The sequence below is a fragment of the Ordospora pajunii genome, assembly GCF_021821965.1.
Source record: "Ordospora pajunii strain FI-F-10 chromosome Unknown Cg_09A, whole genome shotgun sequence".
In the NCBI taxonomy this organism is placed as follows: Eukaryota; Fungi; Microsporidia; family Ordosporidae; genus Ordospora; species Ordospora pajunii.
Window position 1 is genome coordinate 48916 of NW_026848129.1, and position 18874 is coordinate 67789.

Below are 18874 nucleotides of genomic sequence, written 5' to 3' on the forward strand. Positions count from 1 at the left end.
CATCCAATCACATTTTACTGAGCGGTGTTGCTCCCAAGATTTTCAATCCATTTTGTAGAACGATCCTTGCTGATGACAGCACAAGGAGCCTGGCCTTCGCAAGTTCCTTGTCCACACCCATGACTCGCAGACTATTAATTGCTGAGTTGATGCATCCAGCAAGATCTTGAAGATATGTAACAATCCTCGACGGCTCATAATCATCCAGGCATTTCTCAACAACATGCTCGTACCATAGCAGCTTATATACAAGCTCAAACACTTCAGGTACACATATCAACGAGAAGTCAATTGCGTCTATGCTGCTGTAGTCAACCTCATTGTTACGCATTTCAATGCTCTTCAGTCTGCAATGTGCATACTGTAGATACGGGCCCGTTCCAGACGTGTTCCTTGCCCTCTTCTCAACGTCAAACTCATATCCCTTGATCCTCTTCGCAGTAAAGTCCATCACAAGTAATGTGGAGAGAGCGAGGATCTCTGCTGTCGAGTCAATCTCCTCGGGTGTAAACGAACTCCTGCTGTCATCTGCTTGCATAACCCTCTTCATTACGCTTGTTGCCTCATCAACTATGTCCTCAAGAAACTCAACCTTGCCAGCTCTTGTTGACATGCCTGCCACAAGCCCATAGTTTACGTGCTGGAACCTGCTTTCATCAAGCCCAAGCAGCTTTAATGTCCTGAACAGATCTTCAAAGTGTTTGTTCTGTTCACTTGATACAACATATATGATCTTCTCAGGCATATACTCCTCAAGCCTTTCTTTTGCTGCGGCAATATCACGCGTTATGTACAGCGTTGTTCCATCATTTTTCATTGCCAGCACCTTTTGATTGTCTCCAAAGTCAAACACCTTTGAACCATCAGGATCCGTCTTCACCAGGCCACATGTCTCCACAATCTGCTTTCCTCTCTCATTGTACATGCTTTCTCCCGAATACACATCAAACTCAACATTCAGTCTCTTATATAATTGCTTGTACTTCTCCACACTTAGCATCCGGAATTTCTTCCACAGCCCCATACACCATTCGTCTCCATCCTCCTCCATCTTCCTGAATATCTCTCTCGCTTCTGCATCCACGCCTGCATCATCCTTTGCATCTCTGCTTATCTTCACATACACATCAAACAGATGCCTCAGCGGATCCTTTTCCAGCTCCTCCTCACTTCCATGCTTCATATATCCAAGCAGAACAAGCCCAAACTGCTTTCCCCAATCTCCAAAAAAGTTTATGCTTGTTGTTTCATAGCCACACTCCCTCAACAGATTCACAATAAACTGCCCCAGTATAGTCGTTCTGAGATGCCCAACATGGAATATCTTTGCTATATTCGGACTGCTGTACTCCACTACCATTCTCTTGCCTTTGCCTATTTCATTGCTTCCAAACTTGTCTTGCTTGCTTTGGATTGCACAAAGCACATCTTTCATTATCGCCCTCTTGTTCACATCAAAGCTGATTGATGATCCCTTCATGCTTACATTTTCAATAAGCTCAATCCTTGCATCCACGATTGCATCAAAAAGCTCCTTGGCATCAGCATCAGGTGCATTCGAAATCTTGATTACAAACAGCGTCACGTCTTGCTTCTTGCTGTGATTAGACTTTTCCATACATCTGTTTATCTCATCAAACGAAAACCTGGACACCTCTGCAATCCTTGCTGCAATCCTACAAAAAACTTCGTTAAACATATGCATGGGTGGCAATGCTTATTTTTACTTCCAAGGGCACAGTCATGCAATGCAAGAACGCATCAAAACACAAACATTACAATAAATGCCGGATCTACATCCGGCAACCTCTCAAGTTATACATGCCGTCCTTACGCAGGGGCCATGCTAATCTTCTCTGTGTTGTTCCAAATCAATGGCGGTAGATGTCTACAACCCCTGGTGCAAAAAAATATTTTTATTCAGCCAAACCACTCAAGTCTGCTCTGTCCAACTGCATCGCTTGCCACATTAACCAATCGTTTTCCATTGAAAACAACGCATTCATGCGCCATATAAGCCAAGTTGCATTCAACCGCCCAATGGCAATCCGCCATCCTCATTGGTGTAATTTCCAGCGCATGCCCGTACCTATTGGTATATGAATTGTTAAAAACTTCAAAAGCTTGTCAAACAGCGAGAGATGAAACCGTACATGAAACTCGATTTCAGGTCGTGGATACAAAAAACAATATCAAAAACAAGCCCAGGCAAGCAAGTAGACGAAGTTGCCATATACGGTACCGAAGCAAAGATTTATGTGTTTCAGCTAGACAAGCAGGTGTTTTTCGATCTTTCGGACATTCCGTTCCTTCTTTCGTGCTTCGGGCTGAGCAATGACCCAAACAGCGTGGAAGACTATCTCAGGAAAAATGGATTCGTGACCAGAATCAAACAGTTCGACTCTGTATTCAGCCATGAGGGATTCGAGGCAGTAGAGAGCAGCCTTCTTGACAATTGCTTTGCCGAAAAGTTCAGTGCATACTGCAATCATAAGGTGTTTGAAAAGGACGAGACATCCAGCAGCCAGTATGCTGGTCATGAGATCGGATCTGAATCTATGTTCTCCAGAGGCTATTGCGACTCAAAAAGCCCTGTTGACGACCAGGCATTTTCCTCCGGTGTCAACAAACTGTATCCATTCGACTATCAATGGACAGACAGCGTCATGGACAGTATCATAAAGAACATATACACATCCGAAGACCACAAAAAGGTGGCCGACGGGCTTGAGGATGTGCAACGGCATCGGGCATGCCGAACCAAGCAGCCAAGATCCGTAGGATGCATGAAGGATCGACCGTTTGTATGCAGCTTTAACAGCTGCAAGCGTGCATTTAAGCGCTACGAGCATTTGAAGAGGCATATTCTCATGCATACTGGAGAAAGGCCCCACAAGTGTAAGTTTCCCGGATGCTCAAAGTCGTTTTCCAGGTCAGACAATCTCTCTCAGCACTACAAGATCCACAACATCTCAAACGAGATGCATACCAGGAGCTACGAGCCTTATAGATATTTGAATAAAAAGCTTAACTAGATTGGCTGTCCCTGTTTCTATGGTCTAAACGTGCATTTGCAGAGCTCACATGCCTGGACTGCTTAAGAAGAGTGCTTATTTGGTCCTTCATGCTTGATTCTGAACGCAATCTGCTGGATGTGATCTGAGGCAGCTCTGCAGTTGCTTCCATACTCGGTGATGATTGCTCCTCCACCTTCACGCATCCACTTTCAGGAACATATGCTCCATTCTTTGGATCGGTCAGTATGCTGAGTGTTTGCTTGCATGCAGTGCATTTGATGTGGAAGCGGTAGCTTGGTACGCCTAGATAGTCCTTTCCATGCGCGGTTTCCTTGAATGCATTGTGTCTTTTGTTTTTGTGTATGTATGTGTTGCATTTCAAGCATTTGAGTGTGAATGGAGTTGCAAGCCGTGTGGGAGATCCTCGTGGGCGAGTAGTGTTCGGATCGAGCGGACTTGACTTGTGATGCATGGGTATGTAGCATGCACACATGATGAGTCCATGGCGGAATTAGATGGGCAGGAAGCGACTGGGATGTTGGTGGGTTCGTAGCTCAACGGTAGAGCAATCGATTGCAGATCGATAGGTCGCAGGTTCGACTCCTGTCGTGCCCTTTTGTCCCTTCACACCGCATACACACAACTTTTGCACTTCCCACCACCCCAACTGCATTCTTGCATTGCTTGAACACCGCTACTGCCTTTTGCATTCATGTTCCCACCTTGCCTCCACACATCGCATCATTCATTATCCATCAACTCAAAATGCCCATGCCACAGCTACAGCTACAGAAACTCAAGGAAATCGCCACTCATTCAAAACTCCTCGACTCAAAGCTATCCGCAATATGCCTATCACTCCAGGAGTGCTCAGACTCGGTCTCCGCAATGCAGTCCGTCTCCGCCACAATCGACGAAGTATTCCTCCTCTATGCTAACTTCATCGATATCCTCAATAAACACCAAAAAAACCTCTGAATACTATATTTATTTGATGTCCCTTATCAACATCGTGCATATCCTTCTGAATACAAACGGATGGCTCTCATGACGGACTCCGTTATACCATATCCCTTCAGAATTCATCATAAAGCTGATACTTCCCACCGGAAAATACCTCGACCCAATCAGATACGACAGAAACAGAAACATAAACTGCGTGGTGTCATTCCCAACAAGCTCGACTATCCTGTTCACATAGTTGCTGCTTTCTATCGTCTTCAGCTTCGTCCCATTCAGGACCATCGCCACTTTGTTCCTGTCAAAGTTCAAAAGCAATAAACTAAAATACGTCCCATCAAGATCATCCTTGCTCGCTGTCAAACTCTTCCTACCTTCATCAGATGCATAGATGTATGTGCTCGTCTGCAACTCTGCTCCTAGCATGTGGACTCCATACGCATGATCCACATACGAACACAGCATATACACAATCACTCCACTCGTGGTCAGTATAGCAACCACAAACCTTAACGTCCACTCATTGAGTTCAAACCTCCCAATCGTCCATAGTTTCATTGCAATCTAGGGTTCCGCCACGCAACTGATCATCACAATTTCATAAAGGGATTATCAATTACCTAATACAGCCTATAGCTTACATCTCCCCTATTGCACACCCACTAATCAGCACCTCCATTCATCACCTATCGTCATGGCACTTTCATAATTCGCTTGCAATACAGCTGTTCATTCATGCTTCACAAACACCACTCATTAATTTTACATTCTCACTACTCATACAAATTCTGGATAATCTTAAACAGTGGCTCGTCTTTCTCCCTTCCATTAAATATATCCCCAACATACCTGCACCCAATCTCACATTTCCATTCTTCCTCCTCAAACACCTCTTTCAATCTACTGATCATGTCAGTCAATTCAAAATACTGCTCTCCATCAAGCCTATGCTTCAATATCACTTCCTCAAGCACATACTCATCAATCCTCTCCTTAAAGCACTGTCTAACAGCTGAAAACGACACACACTGCCTATAATCGTCCAGCTCTCGTCCAACCTCAGCAATCAGGTTCCGTGCTGTGCCGCTTGGATTATACACAAATCGCCCTAATATTCGCAAAATGCTGCTTGCATCATTTGCTGCCAGCGTCATAATCATTCTGAAGCTCTCAACATTAAACCTCGACACGCTTTCAAGCGACCCTTGCACTGCATCATGCAACACTTCCCTACAGCTTCCTTCCATCTCTGGCACATCCTCACTGATGCTCAGCTTGCTGTCAAAAACAATCTCGCTCTCCTGCTCAACCAGAAACTCCTTGTACATCTCAAACTCACTGTACGACCTGCATAACACATCAATCTCCTTCCTATTGACATATCTCAGGCTTTCCAGAAACACCCTGTTATACTCAACAATCCATCCAACTATCTCATCCATCACACTCCCAATATCCAGCATCCGAAACCCATGCATGTACATCAAGCACTCCCTAGTTACGTCCTTATATCCTTCAAACCACTTTTTGTACTTCATCTCGTGGATTGCACAAATTCGCTTGCGGAAGTACATCCTCTGCTCCTTGCGCAGCATCTCTCCAATGCTCGCAATCTTAACAGCAATCTCATACTTCCTGTACACCTCATTGCAAAACTTAATCACCTCCTTTCCAAAATGCAGCATCAGGTTTCTTTTCTGCTTACTACTGCATTCTGAAACCTCTTTGCTCTTCATGTCTATCAGCTCCATCGCCTTGCTCACAAAGCTTTTAAATCCGCTCTGTACACTAGGATTTCCAGATTCGCTGGGCGTCTTCTCATGCATATACATGCTGAACAATTCCTTCCCCTCCTTGATTCTCTGCCGAAGATAGTCCAGAAACCACTCCGGCCTGTCCAGTCTGTTCGACTCCCTATCGCTCATGAAGTGGTACTCAAACCCAGACAAAAGACGCCCGTGCATGTACTCTCCCATGGCATCCTCCTCAAAGTACTCATCATACTTGCGCAGAAACCTCATGTAAAACACAAGCTCATGCAAAACTCTCTTTCCATCCATCCTCTTGTCTATTTGGCTCAGGATATATGCTTTGAGCTTTTCCTTCTCTTGGGTATGCATTGCATTCAGCCTCTTTCCAAGCCTATTAAAAACATTCTTGTCAATAAGGGCTCTCAGCTTAGCAAACTCGCCAAACGTGGAGAATGTCATTGAAGGGCAGATCTTGTTCATGTCATCGACAATCCCAATGTATTGTGCCTCCAGCTTCTGCTCTGCATTCTTTATTACGTCTTTCTTGTATGCTTCAAGCTCGCTTTGTAGTTTGCCGAGCAGCCTCCGCTTTTCAATAATAACAGCATGTGTGTCTCTGAGGTCTCTTTTTAGCTGTGCAAGCGTCTCTTTCTGCTGACTGATTTTCTGCACAAGAAGTGCATCGCGGTCTATTTTTGATTGTTTTCTTGCATGAAGCATGTCCAGTTTGCTCTGCAGCTGGTGTTTTCTATTCATAAGCTCATCCATGAATGGGGTGTGGACAGCATAATATATGTATCTGTGGATCCGCATGCAGGCGTTGTTGTGCATGTGCTGCATTGAACCGACGATGGAGTCGTGCATAGCCTGACACTCTGCATTTGACATTAAAAAAAATTGCCCCCATGGACACAAAGTCTCTGAAGCCGAACGTGTTTTCAAAAGTGGATATGACCGTTCCCATCACGAGGGAGTACAGGATACATGGAAGTGCCTTGCCCACTGCAGCTGATCCAAGGCCGCAGGTATATGTGGCCACTATTTTTACGAGTAACCACGTGTTTGCAAAGGCGCTGTTTTTCAAGATTATTGAGAAGAAATACAAGATAAAGGCATCGAAAGGGCTTATTATTGATTGTGCAGTGGTTCCAGAGCCAGAGGTTAAGGAGGTTCAGAGCTACGGAGTAAGGTTTGTGTACCGAAGCAAGAAGGGAATACACAACTCGTACAAGGAGTGCAGGGCAGTCAGCAGATGCGCCGCAGTTGATTACATGCTGAGGGAGCTTTCTGGAAGGAACCACCTGAAGAGGGCCGACGTAGACATAATCAGTGTCGAGATGCTTTCTAAAGACAAACTGCTGAGAGGAAAGACAATTGACTTCAGCAACGAGAATGTTGAGTTCCCTGTTTTTTCGAAACTGCTCAACACGAAAAAGCAGCTTGTTCCTGCAGACTATGATCCTACTGATTAAACGATCTTGATTTTACTGAATGGCTCTACATATTAGAAGTGTGTTGGGAAAAGCAGCGGCAGGAATTTGCGATTGTTTGCAGAAGACAGAGAAGTGCAAAGTGCCGTGAAGTATTGAGCAATTGAAACAAATATTGTCTAAGGCTATGTGCCCTATTATTTGATGGAGCAAACAAATCTATGTTCTGATATCTGTAGGATGCAGCTGATTTTCAACGAAATACAGGGATGTGACTCAAAAAGATATTCTGAGTCGTTGAACGAGGTCGTTGGGATGCTGAGCTCCCACGAGCTTCTTGATGAATTCTGTAGAATACTGAACACAATCCTTGTGTGCAGGAAGCCATCGATTCCATTGCGCATATTGAACTTCTTGAGAAGGACATTTGAGGATCTTTCTGAAGATCCGAGCAGCCAAGGATTTGTTGTGGAAGTATTTTCGTACCTTTTGCAGGCATTAGAGTCGCGGATGCAAAAGGTAAGGAGGAACTCGTTGCCAATAATTAGCCTTCTGCTTGATGTATTGCATCCAAGCACTGTGGATCGTGGAGTAATCCAGAAGCTTTGCGAGAGACTGTTTGATAAGGACAAGAGCGTGCGAAAAGAAACAGTCCGGGTTCTGTCTGGGTTTCAAGCATCGGAGCTGAATAGAAATGTCAAGGTTGTCAATCTGTTCAAGGACATTCTAAGGTATGATCCAAACAATGATGTGAGGATGTTTACATTAAGTGTGATATCTGTTGAGAAAAGTACGTACAATTGTGTTGTTGAAAGATGCATGGACACAGACGAGTCTATCAGGAAGATGTTCTATAGCCTTTGCTTGCCTAAGATTGATCTGAAAGAGCTACCGGTGGACAGAAGAGTATTTTTGATGGAAAGGGCGGTTGCTGAGAGAGATTTTGATGCGAAAGGTAAGCTTGTGGATGCGATTTTGGCTGCATACCGTGTTCCTGAGCAACTAGAAATGCTGGTGGATGATTTTTACGACAGAAGCGCACTAGGACACCTGGAGACGCTACTGAGGTGTGTTTTTGATAGGGTGGGGTGTTCTAGAGACCCAGGATATGTAATAAGCCGGCCTACTGAAAAAAACACGTTTCTGTGCTTGACAGAGCTGCTGTATGCTGAGGAAAAGGTTGGGAGAGACGAGCTGTGCTTGCCGGAAATAGACGAGTTTGTATCGGTGATGTATGAATCGTGCATGTCTGTGATGGAATGCACAAATGAGGAGAGTAGAAGAGAGATGGTGAATAGAATGAGGAATCTGTTCCGGATTGCAAAGATGTATGATCTCTTCAGTGATGCATCAAGGAGGTGTATACAAGGAATAGTCTACAAGCTGCTTGCAAAGAGCTGCGCAGAGGAGATTGTTGAAGAAGTTGTTGAGGAGGCAATGCAGATAACAAGCGTGGTTTGTGACACCGATCTGAATACTTTTATAGGAAGCGTGGTCAAGAAGAGCATGCATGTGTCTCCTGGAATATGCCTGATGGTGTGCAAGCAGGCAATAAGGCACATCCGCCCATTCAGCAGCCTTCACAATGCGATTGTAGATGAAATCGTGGTGCCGAATGTCAAGAATGGAGGAATGCTTGTGGAGGTGCTTGAGATAGGGTTTTTCTATGTATTAGAAAGAGAGAATGCACTGATTGTTCAGGGCCTTATTGATGGGATGAGAGATAGCCACCGAGTGTGGTGCATGTGTGTGGATCTTGCGATTTGCACAAGAAACCAGACGGTTGTGGCGTCTGTAGAAGAGTATGCCAGGGAGATATTGGCAGGATTTGATGACGAGCAAATGATCATTCCGGTGTCGAAGCTCATTTTATCAGGATGTGTGCCTAGCAAAGAGCTTAAGGTAATGTTTTTAAGGTTTGCACTTGCAAAATACTACTGCACAGATGATGATCATCTAAAGCAGTATTGTAGTGTTATGTTTTTTGAGATGTTTCATGAGGACAGTGGCATTTTGATTGAGGTATTTTGCGATATTCTTGGGGCAATCGATGAGTGTTCGCATAGGGTCTTTGTAAGCCAGTCTTTATACTGGATAGGAAACAGCAAGTGTATGAATGGGTCGCAGCAGCTTTTCTACAAGATTTGCATCCAGCTTGCAAATGAGCACGGAGATGAAAGATACAAGAAGCTACTGCTTGGCGTGCTTGATAGTATTGATGTGCTGGCGTGTTGGGACTCATGTGTGACAAAGAAGATCATGTTTTGCTGCTCAATCATTGCAAAAAGACTAGGCAGCAGACTAAGCATTGGCGATTCGCTAGCAAGACTAATGGAAATAGATGATGGCGAGCCCATTGCCAAGGATGATTTGGAAAATGCAAAAATCGACTTGGGCATCAAATAAAACATCCTATACAAGAACTGTGCTGAACATTGATAATTTACTTTTTTCTTAAGCTCTTCATCAGAAAGGCTTTAAGCTGCCTGGATGGAGCCTTACATGCATTTACATAAAGCTCATGGTATATGAGTAAGCAGTAGTATCTGTCATTCCTAATCATTACTTCCAACAGATGCGTAACATCAATCACATGGAAGTATTCTACTAAAAACACAAACACTCTGCGGAACATTGGCTTTGTAAGCTCATAGCTCATAAGCATCTCAAGCAGCCCAAGAAGCGCATTCACTGCATTTCTCTTTGTCTCGTTAAATCCGCACACCTTGTGCTGATCCATCAGGCACAGAACAAATCCAGACTTCATGATCCTCGATTCAATAAACTTCCCACTCACATCAATCATCTTTCTTAAAAGAATACAAACCGCCTTCATCTCTCCCTCAACAGGCACTGTTGTAATCTCATTCCACAGCGTAGCAACAAGCACATTCACATTGTCTTCATCAATGCACTCGGAATCCACCAATCCATCAGGCACATCTGGGTAGCCATTCAACTTGCATATCTTATATATTCTATTTCCTGAATCTTCATTTCGTTCCGTGGTGAAGCCATCATGCTTACTGTATCTCCCCTCAATAACTATATCCATTAATACATATTGGTCAAGTATCTCGGCAATAATCTCATACTTCATGCATCTGACTCTGTAGTCTGCATTGTCAAGATACACCAGCCCATCAAATATTCTCCGCAGAATCGATCTTCGCATGCAACGCTTCTCAACAACAGCCTTTACAAAGTATAGCTGCTGGCTCAATATCTCTACACTCCTTGTTTCACTCACAAGCTCTATCACCTCAAGAACAACATCGCTCACTCTTGGCCGGAACTCTATTCCAATTAGATTGATCAGAACCTGTGCATTCGTTGTCATCATCCTGGATCCATACTCAACAAGCTCGTCATAATGCTCAGAGACCATCTTATGCAATCCCATCCTTCGAAAAAGCATGCTACGAATCACTTCATCAGCACTCTTACATATCTCTAGATACTTTCCAACTACTTCAACATGCATCGGAATCCAGTCGGTCTCCGCCAAGTACCTCTCAATCTTCTCTATCCTGTTTGTGTGCAGAACCGCCGGCGTATTCTCTTCATTCACTACACACAGCTCCAAAACCCTCCGTATCCCACACATTCGTTGAATCTCATAAATAGTCTTGCCTACTTCCTCGCCTCTTTCATACATCTGCACAAGCATCTCAAACACCTCCTCAGAGTGTACATATCTACCGTCTTCCAAAAGTCGGCCAACAAGCCTTGGACTGAAAAGCTCAACAGCCTTGCTGTTTATCACTTCATAATCCTCTTCCTCAAGCTGATGCCCCAGCAGCAAAAGCTCAGATGCAAAAAAAGCTCTTCCCTCTTTCTTCAGCTTTCTGTAGCACACACGATATCCATTCTCATACTCTGCATTCCGGTTGAAGTAGAAAAACTCGTAGATCCTTCTCTCGGACTCATCATCAAACACATCTACACTCTCTATCACATACTCCATCGATCGTATTACACTTCTCCTTGTCCGTGCATGTGTCTTTACATCCTTCAGCACATTGAAGTATAACGATAGCAGCCCAGGCATAAACCCACCAATAAAGTCTGTCGGCACTTTGCTCAGCACATTCCAATGCATCTCTGGACTCACTGCAATCATATTCATGCTTTCTTTCAATAAATATGCCACGGCTTCCTTGCATCCCATACTATCCTTCAAGCTCAGTATCCTGCACATCCGCTCCTCAACATCTCCTTCCTCCTTCAAAATCCTGTACACCTCTGCGTCCATCCCAGGGATCAATTCTTCCCACATCTCATCCCTGCATCTTGCATCCACTGGCATTCAAATATCTTCCACAGGCACTATCCGGCTTCACATGCACATCAAATACTTTATAATTCATACGCATGCATATACTCAACTATCATCTCCATTCACACATCACTTCGCTCAATCCACAGCTCTGCAATAGCAATATAGGGTTCAAGCACCTCAGGCGACTCCAACACATCCTTCAGCCTAGGAAACTCAGACAGCTTCATTGAGTCAACATTCAGAGCATCTATCGGCACAGATATTGCAAGAGTGCTCGGGTGCACCGAAAACGGCATCTTTATCAAATGCTTTCTTCGCTGCGTCACCTCGCGATCTATCCTCAGATACATCTTTTCAAACATCTCTGCATCATTCATGCATGCCTCGCTGGGCCCTCTGCTCTCTGTATGCATAGCACACTCACGCAATATCCTTGCATACTGCTCAGGATACTCCCTGCTGCTAATGACACTGTCGTAGTACTTCACGACCTCGTTTCGTTCTGCATCGCTAAGCATTCGTGCTGCCTCATCAAACACCCAGCAATGCACCCCTCGCCTTCCAGAAAACACAAACCCAATCCTGCAGAAGCCAAACTCATGGCGTAGAGAGTAGTCAAGGATCCTGATTGCTGCCTTCACAAGCACAAAGCATTGCTCACAAACAGCCTTGCCCTCACAGCAGTTCCTGGGATAATCCGTCAAATCAATATCAAAAACAAGTTCCTTACCAACAACCCTCGGACAGCTATGCTTTGCAGGCCGGCCATTGTATACCGCTCCAATGTCAATCCGTTCCGGAACAACACTCATCAGCTTCTTCCTAAACTCATCTGCAGATGCAAAGCTCAGGAACCGTATGTACGATCCAGAGAGCGTTCCAAAAGAAACTTCTCGGCGTTCGTCTATCCCTAGGCACTTGAAAATTACATCCAGCGGCAGTAGCTTTCTGTAGTAAGCCTTCAGCTGATCAGAATCCATAAGGACAACTGCATTATTTATTTTCTATCTTCTGCTGCTTCATGGAAGCACAATGTTTTCCTCCTTCCAGAAGAAGTTGAACATCTGTGTCCCAATCATCGCAAGCGAAATCCCCAGGATCTTTTGTGCGTCTATCTCGTACGAAAGAAGAACATCAGGCACAAGTGCAAACATTCACAAGGGTCGATCTCTCTACGGAGTCCAGGTAGAATGAGACACTCGACAAAATGTACGCCATTACAATCTCACTAAGCACCGCAAGATATGCCATTGGAGACTTGAGCACCTCGATATAGCTAGGCGTATTGCTGAATATCTCCTCTATCAAGTGGAGCGACGAAAACGTCATCAGATAGAACGTATATGCCATCATGTAGCTCCAGAAGCTCTTAATGTTCTCCAGAACAGGCTTTACCTTTACTTCAAATGCAACAAAGCTTGCTGCATTGAACAATCCGGAAATCATTCCGGTCAGTGAATGCATGGGAATGTCATAAATCACATCAGCAGACGAGATCTCTATAAAAACCCCAAGTATGATGATCAATAAGCCAAAGTATTGTGCAAATGAATAGCGAGTCCCGTTCCAGGCAAAAGACATAAATGCAATAAAGACATACTGGATGCTTGATGAGATTGCATATGATGTGGATGATGCCTTGTAGTAATACGAAAATGCACCCAGGCAGGTTCCTATGAAGCTCAGGCTGGCAACCAAGAACACATGCCTTATTTTGAAGTCGAGCGTCTGAATGTTTGAGTACGAAACAAGCATTTTGGCAAGGCTCGATACAAAAATCAGCAGTGCGCCTGTTTTGTAGTTGGAAATGATGAATGACCTAAGCGATGTGACTACAACTGCCATGAATATGTTCAGGACCACAAATGTCTCCAGCCTCTTTTTACTCCATGGTGATCTCATCGAGGGATAGGCTATATTTCGATTTTGGCTGCATCCCTGTGCATGTTCTATACAATGTGGTTTGAAGAGGATGTCAAGATTCCGTTGAGTAGCGAGATGAAAGAGAGGGAGGTGCTTGAGGTGCTGAAGAGCAAATATGTTGGCAAGATTATTGAAGGGTTTGGGGTGTGTGTGGTGGTTACTGAGTGTGCGGGAGTTGACGAGTATCAGGTTTATGACGAGTTTCTGGCAGCGCATGCAAAATTTGAGATGCTTTTGTTCAAGTTCTTTAGAGATGAAGTAATGCATGGAGAGATTCTGTCGCAGGATTGTGAAGGGATCCGACTGGGGATACCATTTTTTGATGAGATGCGAGTTCGGAAGGAGAACCTGGCTGAGGGTTCTGAAATGGTGTATGTGAACGATGGAGGAGAGAAGAAGGCAGCATGGGTATGGGTGTATAAGAACAACCGGTTTTATTTCCGTAGGAAGTCAAAGGTGCGGCTGAGAGTGCTGTGGGACTGTGCTGATGCATGTGTGATGTGTGATTTCAAGGAGATGGGGCTTGGCCCGATTGATTGGTGGGAGTAATATATGCCTAAAGGTGGAGGAGTAGAATGTATGAATGGATATTGAGCATAGAAGTAGAGTAAATTTAAAGCGGAGCCCTTTGATGAAGAGTATGGCAGATGAGGAGAAGGATGTGATGGAACGGCTTGATGCAATAATAAAGAATCTGAAAGAGATAGACACGGATCTGGACCATCTTCTTATGCTGAATGCTGATGCAGGAGAGCTGATGAAGAGTATTGATAAAGTTTTATAGTTTATGTATGAATATTTGCTGAAAAATGCCCTGTGATGAAGATAAGACGGATAGTTGAGCTGATCAAGCGATGCCATGATCAACCGATTGTATTTCACAGACTGTATGGGCATTTAGCACATGTTCTCAAGAGTGTGGACTATTTGCATGAGATGAACGACGATTGGTCTCGGATGGTGATATATGGGGTGGTGCGGAGCAAGCATATGAATCAAGGACTCGAAGGGAAGATGATGATGTTTCTGAAAGGAAACCGGCCGCCTGTGGAGAGCAGTGAGGTGAGGCTGAGGATATGGATTATTCTGTATTACATGAGGAACAGAGCAGTATGCCAGCTGAACCACATGATAGTGTTTGAGCTTGTGAGCAATTTTCTGGGGATGACGAGTTTTATTGATGGGCTTATTATATCTGTGCTTGCGATGGGAACAGCAGGGCCAAGCTTTGGAGTGACAGGGAACAAGAAGCTGAAGGAGGAATGTGTTGGGCATCTTCTTGAGGAGGTGAAGAAGAGAAGTCTGTCGCTTCTGAACAGGGCGATGGCGATTCCATGCTATTTGGGGCATGATAAGGAGCCGCCTCGAGTGAGTGATGCTGAGATGGAGGCGAATTTAATGAGTGTGGTGGTTCTTGAGCGGGTGTGCTTTTATGCAAAGTTTGCCAAGGATTCAAGGTTTGTTAAGCAGATTGTGCCTGAAGATTATGCATTTGTTGAGTCGCTCAGGAAGTACATCAACAGGCAGTTTGTGAGAGGCAATTTGAGGAGGGGATGTGCGGTGTCTGAGTGTGTTGTTGAGAACACAGATGTTTTTGATGCTATCCGGAGGGCATATGAAAAAGCAGCGGACAAGAAGCGATTTGTAAGTAAGATTGTTGAGCTTGCGACAGGATTGGATAATGAGCAGTAAGTGAAGTGGAGACAACTATAGATTATGAGTGAAAATGCAATAAAAACGGTTGCTGTAAGTGCTTCTGGTGAGGAATGCGAATAATAAACGAGTGTGATGCAGTATGGGAAGTTTGGAGAGTGTGGAAGTAAAAAACGCCCTGAGCGGGACTCGAACCCGCAGTCTTCTGCTTAGAAGGCAGACGCGATAGCCATTTCGCTATCAGGGCCCCATCGCATACTGTGCAGGTCTGAAACAGAACCGCTACAGCGATTTGAACACACACGGCGAGCACCCCTTATGCGCGAGGTGATCACACTCCAGGTTGGGCAATGTGGAAACCAGATGGGAGCAGAGTTTTGGAAGATGCTTTGCAACGAACATGGGATATCACCATGTGGAATCCTGCATGACTTCAGAGACCTTGGGGACAGGAAGGACGTGTTCTTCTACCAAGCAGATGACAATGTGTTTGTGCCACGCTCAGTACTTGTTGATCTTGAGCCAAGAGTGCTTGCACAGGTCCCGTCGTTCTTCAACCAGGAAAATATTTTTCTTTCGAACGAAGGAGGAGGAGCAGGGAACAATTGGGGGCATGGATACTGTGCTGGAAAAGGGATGGGAGACGATGTAATGGATATTCTGCAAAGAGAAGCCGAATGCTGTGACTCTCTGGAGACTTTCTTCCTGTTTCATTCAATTGCTGGTGGAACAGGCTCTGGATTTGGATCCTTGCTTCTTGAGAGGATCAGAGACGAGTTTCCAAAGAAGATACTGCAGACGTACTCGATCTTTCCAAACAATGATGAGTCCAGCGATGTGGTTGTGCAGCCATACAACTCGATACTGACTCTGCAGAGGCTTTCTGAATGCTGCGACAGCGTGGTTGTGATGGACAACTCGTCTCTTGGCAGATATGCGCTGGACTCCCTCAGGATCGATACGCCAACATTTGATCACATCAACTTGCTTATTTCGACCGTCATGGCTGCAGCAACAAGCACGGTCAGGTTTCCAGGATACATGTACTGCACACATCAGTCGATAAACGCATCTCTTGTTCCGATCGACACATTCAAGTTTGTTGTTCCCTCGTATACACCGTTTGTGTGTGGAGAGATGTCCAGGGTTGTAAGGAAGGCTACGCCGTCAGATGTCATGCGAAGGCTTCTTCTGCCGAAAACAAGGCTTGCAAGCTATGATTCATCAAAAACACAGGCATTTGTGTCTATGATGAATATACTCCATGGAGTCGATGATGCAAGTGAGGTGTCTAGAACAGTGATGAGGCTTCTGGACAAGAGAGTTGTCAACTTTGTGCCTTGGATGCCTCCTTCGTTCAATGTTGTTCTCAATAGAAGCATCAGTAACAGGATGGGCGGCAGCAGAGTGTCAGGGCTTGGCCTTGCAAATTCATCAGGGATCGCATCGGTTATGCTCAAGATCTGTGGGCAGTTTGATAAGCTTCGAAGGCAGCGTGCGTTTCTTGACATATACAAGAAGTTTGGTGTTGATGCAGAGATGTTTGACCAGAGCAAAGAGGCGATCCAGAAGCTACTGGAGGAATACAGCAGGGTAGAACTGTCCAATTACTCGAGTGCCTGAGCTGTATATTCAATGCAACACTCGTCTGGCCCAGCAGAGGCGCTTTTATCAATAGAATAAAGACTTTTACTGTTTATTTGCTGCTTCCCATGGTGAATGACTTTGTTGCCTTGTGAATGAAGGAAGCAAGCCCCTTCGGAACCTTCATTCCATCTACTCCTTCAAAGTTTCTTTTTGCAAGCCTGTCAATCATCTCGCTGCTCTTGCACAGCACAATCATACCTTCATATACAAACCCAGCTACAAGTAATACAACCTGATCATACTTCTTCCACAGCCTGTCTTTGGTTGAGCTCTTGATGACTGACATGAATCCAATCATAAACTCGTTGAATGCATGCCAAACAAATGGCTCGTTGCACTCCATGGGGCAGTAGATGATCAGTAGTAGCTCATCAATCTTCTTAGACATGACTATCTTGTCAAAAGCCATCGACATGCTTTCTCTGGTGTTCAGAACCTTCTCAACAATTCTCTTTGCAAGATCCTTATCCTTTACAAATGCTTTTTTAAATAGAATCTCTCCATGCACATCTGCAATAATCAGTCCTTCAATGTCCAGGCAATCCATTCAGGGCTTGCTGAGTTGATATTTGCAATGTTTGTTTTTACAGCTACATACTCTTGGAATGATCAATGCAACTCATGCATACGGGAACCTTGAATACAAGCATGATGTGTTTTGTGTGATGATGCAAGCATCCCTCAGATACGAATGCACGAGATTGGTTCTATTCCGCAGGACACAATCATAGGTGCAGCATGTGGAAACAGATTTGCACTGGCCTCTTGGGATTGCAAACTGTGCCTGTACTCTGGAGACACGCTTGAGTTGATTGGACAGGTGAGCACTGATGCTCCTGTTACAAGAGTCATCATGTCTTCAAGCGCTGCAGATGGGGATGGCTCTACACGGGTTATCACTGGGGACATTGAAGGAAAAGTCTGTGTGTATGACGGTTTTCTCAACAAGACAAAGGAAATACAAAGCGGAGCAGGTGGAATACAGCTTCTTCATGAGTATGGCTGCACAGTGGTTGCTGGCGGATGGAACAAGAAAGTTGTGTTTATTGAATCAGGCGGGATAAGGAACACACTAGATGTTGATGGAAAGATACATTGCTCGGCCATTCTTGGAGATGTGCTGGTTTGTGGGCTGCAAAGCTCTGTTGTGGCATATAGCTTAAGCAGCTGCTCGATGTTTTTCAGACGATTGTTCGATATGCCTGTGCGCTCACTGGCAATTCATGCAAACGGGTTTTTTGCTGGAACTACAAGTGGAAGAATATACTATGAGGATTTTGTAAACGGAGACCATTCGTATGTCTTCAATGGGCATTACGACATTTCTGGTGGAGTAAAGACATTCTATCCAGTCAATGCATTGGTTGTTCACAAGCACCTGTATTCTGGCGGATCTGATGGGAAGCTGCTAAGGTGGAGGCTTGGATCAAAGAAAACATGCAAGGTGGTGCACACACAGCCAGTTGGTGTCAGTAGCATATTCATTGTATCAAGTCGATTATTTGTGGCGTTTTCATACACTCATGACAATGGACAGATCGAAAAATACTGTAGCAAGGCATTTGCAATTGATATGTGAGCCAGCAAGGAGAGGATTGAGGATTCGTATGGCTCTAAGACGTGGTATTGATCAGGAGCACAGCATATGCAATGCGTGCATTTTTTGATGATTTGCATGCCCCACCCAAATGGACTTGAAAACATTGAAGCAGGTGTACTTAGACAGGCTTGCATCGAGGCCAGACATAAGATGGAGCATCACATGGATTATTTTTGTACTGTACTGCATCCGCATATGGATGACAAATGCATTTTACCTAGTTACGTACTGCATGGGGATTTATCTTCTGCATGCAATAATTCTTTTCTTGACGCCGAAGGGAGAGATGATTCCCGACCCGTTTGAGAATGTGGACGACGACTATGTACCCGAGAAGATAGATAATGAGTTCAAGCCGTTTGTGAGGAATCTCCCGGAGTTTGAGTTCTGGATTTTTGTCACAAAGACTCTTGGGACAGCGCTGTTTGGGACTTTTTTCACGATTCTGGACATTCCTGTGTACACGCCGATTCTTGTTGGATACTTCATATTCATGGTGGTGTACACAGCAAGGCGGTTGATATCGCACATGAAGAAGTATAACTATAATCCGTTTGTGCAAAGCAAGGAGTACTATAAGAAATAAAGAGATGTTGGTGTTGATGCGTTTG

General features: G+C 44.6%; 16 protein-coding genes and 2 non-coding genes across 18 annotated transcripts; 9 read left to right on the forward strand and 9 right to left on the reverse strand.

Annotated features, from left to right (window-relative positions):
* Positions 1-7: 7 nt before the first annotated feature.
* On the reverse strand, positions 8-1699 carry HK407_09g14070 (class I (R) tRNA synthetase; the record flags this gene model as incomplete). Its single annotated transcript, XM_060421369.1, has 1 exon — positions 8-1699. One exon carries the CDS (start codon positions 1697-1699, stop codon positions 8-10), a length of 1692 nt encoding a protein of 563 aa, XP_060276450.1.
* Positions 1700-2141: 442 nt separating this feature from the next.
* Positions 2142-3035, forward strand: HK407_09g14080 (uncharacterized protein; the record flags this gene model as incomplete). The annotated part of the gene is made up of 1 exon (XM_060421370.1): positions 2142-3035. One exon carries the CDS (start codon positions 2142-2144, stop codon positions 3033-3035), a length of 894 nt encoding a protein of 297 aa, XP_060276451.1.
* Positions 3028-3489, reverse strand: HK407_09g14090 (uncharacterized protein; the record flags this gene model as incomplete). Its single annotated transcript, XM_060421371.1, has 1 exon — positions 3028-3489. The coding sequence occupies one exon, from the start codon at positions 3487-3489 to the stop codon at positions 3028-3030; it is 462 nt and encodes a 153-aa protein (XP_060276452.1).
* A 71-nt stretch (positions 3490-3560) lies between these two features.
* HK407_09g14100 lies at positions 3561-3632 on the forward strand. The gene has a single exon. It is a non-coding gene; the product is annotated as a tRNA-Cys (tRNA).
* A 372-nt stretch (positions 3633-4004) lies between these two features.
* HK407_09g14110 (uncharacterized protein) lies at positions 4005-4535 on the reverse strand (the record flags this gene model as incomplete). The annotated part of the gene is made up of 1 exon (XM_060421372.1): positions 4005-4535. The coding sequence occupies one exon, from the start codon at positions 4533-4535 to the stop codon at positions 4005-4007; it is 531 nt and encodes a 176-aa protein (XP_060276453.1).
* A 215-nt stretch (positions 4536-4750) lies between these two features.
* On the reverse strand, positions 4751-6496 carry HK407_09g14120 (putative RINT-1/TIP-1 protein; the record flags this gene model as incomplete). The annotated part of the gene is made up of 1 exon (XM_060421373.1): positions 4751-6496. One exon carries the CDS (start codon positions 6494-6496, stop codon positions 4751-4753), a length of 1746 nt encoding a protein of 581 aa, XP_060276454.1.
* A 137-nt stretch (positions 6497-6633) lies between these two features.
* Positions 6634-7200, forward strand: HK407_09g14130 (ribosomal protein; the record flags this gene model as incomplete). The annotated part of the gene is made up of 1 exon (XM_060421374.1): positions 6634-7200. One exon carries the CDS (start codon positions 6634-6636, stop codon positions 7198-7200), a length of 567 nt encoding a protein of 188 aa, XP_060276455.1.
* A 162-nt stretch (positions 7201-7362) lies between these two features.
* On the forward strand, positions 7363-9564 carry HK407_09g14140 (uncharacterized protein; the record flags this gene model as incomplete). Its single annotated transcript, XM_060421375.1, has 1 exon — positions 7363-9564. One exon carries the CDS (start codon positions 7363-7365, stop codon positions 9562-9564), a length of 2202 nt encoding a protein of 733 aa, XP_060276456.1.
* A 37-nt stretch (positions 9565-9601) lies between these two features.
* On the reverse strand, positions 9602-11413 carry HK407_09g14150 (uncharacterized protein; the record flags this gene model as incomplete). Its single annotated transcript, XM_060421376.1, has 1 exon — positions 9602-11413. The coding sequence occupies one exon, from the start codon at positions 11411-11413 to the stop codon at positions 9602-9604; it is 1812 nt and encodes a 603-aa protein (XP_060276457.1).
* A 146-nt stretch (positions 11414-11559) lies between these two features.
* On the reverse strand, positions 11560-12420 carry HK407_09g14160 (DNA primase; the record flags this gene model as incomplete). The annotated part of the gene is made up of 1 exon (XM_060421377.1): positions 11560-12420. The coding sequence occupies one exon, from the start codon at positions 12418-12420 to the stop codon at positions 11560-11562; it is 861 nt and encodes a 286-aa protein (XP_060276458.1).
* A 154-nt stretch (positions 12421-12574) lies between these two features.
* Positions 12575-13342, reverse strand: HK407_09g14170 (uncharacterized protein; the record flags this gene model as incomplete). Its single annotated transcript, XM_060421378.1, has 1 exon — positions 12575-13342. One exon carries the CDS (start codon positions 13340-13342, stop codon positions 12575-12577), a length of 768 nt encoding a protein of 255 aa, XP_060276459.1.
* A 42-nt stretch (positions 13343-13384) lies between these two features.
* HK407_09g14180 (putative RNA polymerase III) lies at positions 13385-13912 on the forward strand (the record flags this gene model as incomplete). The annotated part of the gene is made up of 1 exon (XM_060421379.1): positions 13385-13912. The coding sequence occupies one exon, from the start codon at positions 13385-13387 to the stop codon at positions 13910-13912; it is 528 nt and encodes a 175-aa protein (XP_060276460.1).
* A 270-nt stretch (positions 13913-14182) lies between these two features.
* Positions 14183-15055, forward strand: HK407_09g14190 (uncharacterized protein; the record flags this gene model as incomplete). Its single annotated transcript, XM_060421380.1, has 1 exon — positions 14183-15055. One exon carries the CDS (start codon positions 14183-14185, stop codon positions 15053-15055), a length of 873 nt encoding a protein of 290 aa, XP_060276461.1.
* Positions 15056-15190: 135 nt separating this feature from the next.
* On the reverse strand, positions 15191-15263 carry HK407_09g14200. The gene has a single exon. It is a non-coding gene; the product is annotated as a tRNA-Arg (tRNA).
* Positions 15264-15334: 71 nt separating this feature from the next.
* Positions 15335-16639, forward strand: HK407_09g14210 (tubulin/FtsZ protein; the record flags this gene model as incomplete). Its single annotated transcript, XM_060421381.1, has 1 exon — positions 15335-16639. The coding sequence occupies one exon, from the start codon at positions 15335-15337 to the stop codon at positions 16637-16639; it is 1305 nt and encodes a 434-aa protein (XP_060276462.1).
* Positions 16640-16712: 73 nt separating this feature from the next.
* Positions 16713-17210, reverse strand: HK407_09g14220 (uncharacterized protein; the record flags this gene model as incomplete). The annotated part of the gene is made up of 1 exon (XM_060421382.1): positions 16713-17210. One exon carries the CDS (start codon positions 17208-17210, stop codon positions 16713-16715), a length of 498 nt encoding a protein of 165 aa, XP_060276463.1.
* Positions 17211-17354: 144 nt separating this feature from the next.
* On the forward strand, positions 17355-18242 carry HK407_09g14230 (uncharacterized protein; the record flags this gene model as incomplete). Its single annotated transcript, XM_060421383.1, has 1 exon — positions 17355-18242. The coding sequence occupies one exon, from the start codon at positions 17355-17357 to the stop codon at positions 18240-18242; it is 888 nt and encodes a 295-aa protein (XP_060276464.1).
* A 109-nt stretch (positions 18243-18351) lies between these two features.
* HK407_09g14240 (rer1 protein) lies at positions 18352-18849 on the forward strand (the record flags this gene model as incomplete). The annotated part of the gene is made up of 1 exon (XM_060421384.1): positions 18352-18849. The coding sequence occupies one exon, from the start codon at positions 18352-18354 to the stop codon at positions 18847-18849; it is 498 nt and encodes a 165-aa protein (XP_060276465.1).
* Between the last annotated feature and the right edge of the window lie 25 nt (positions 18850-18874).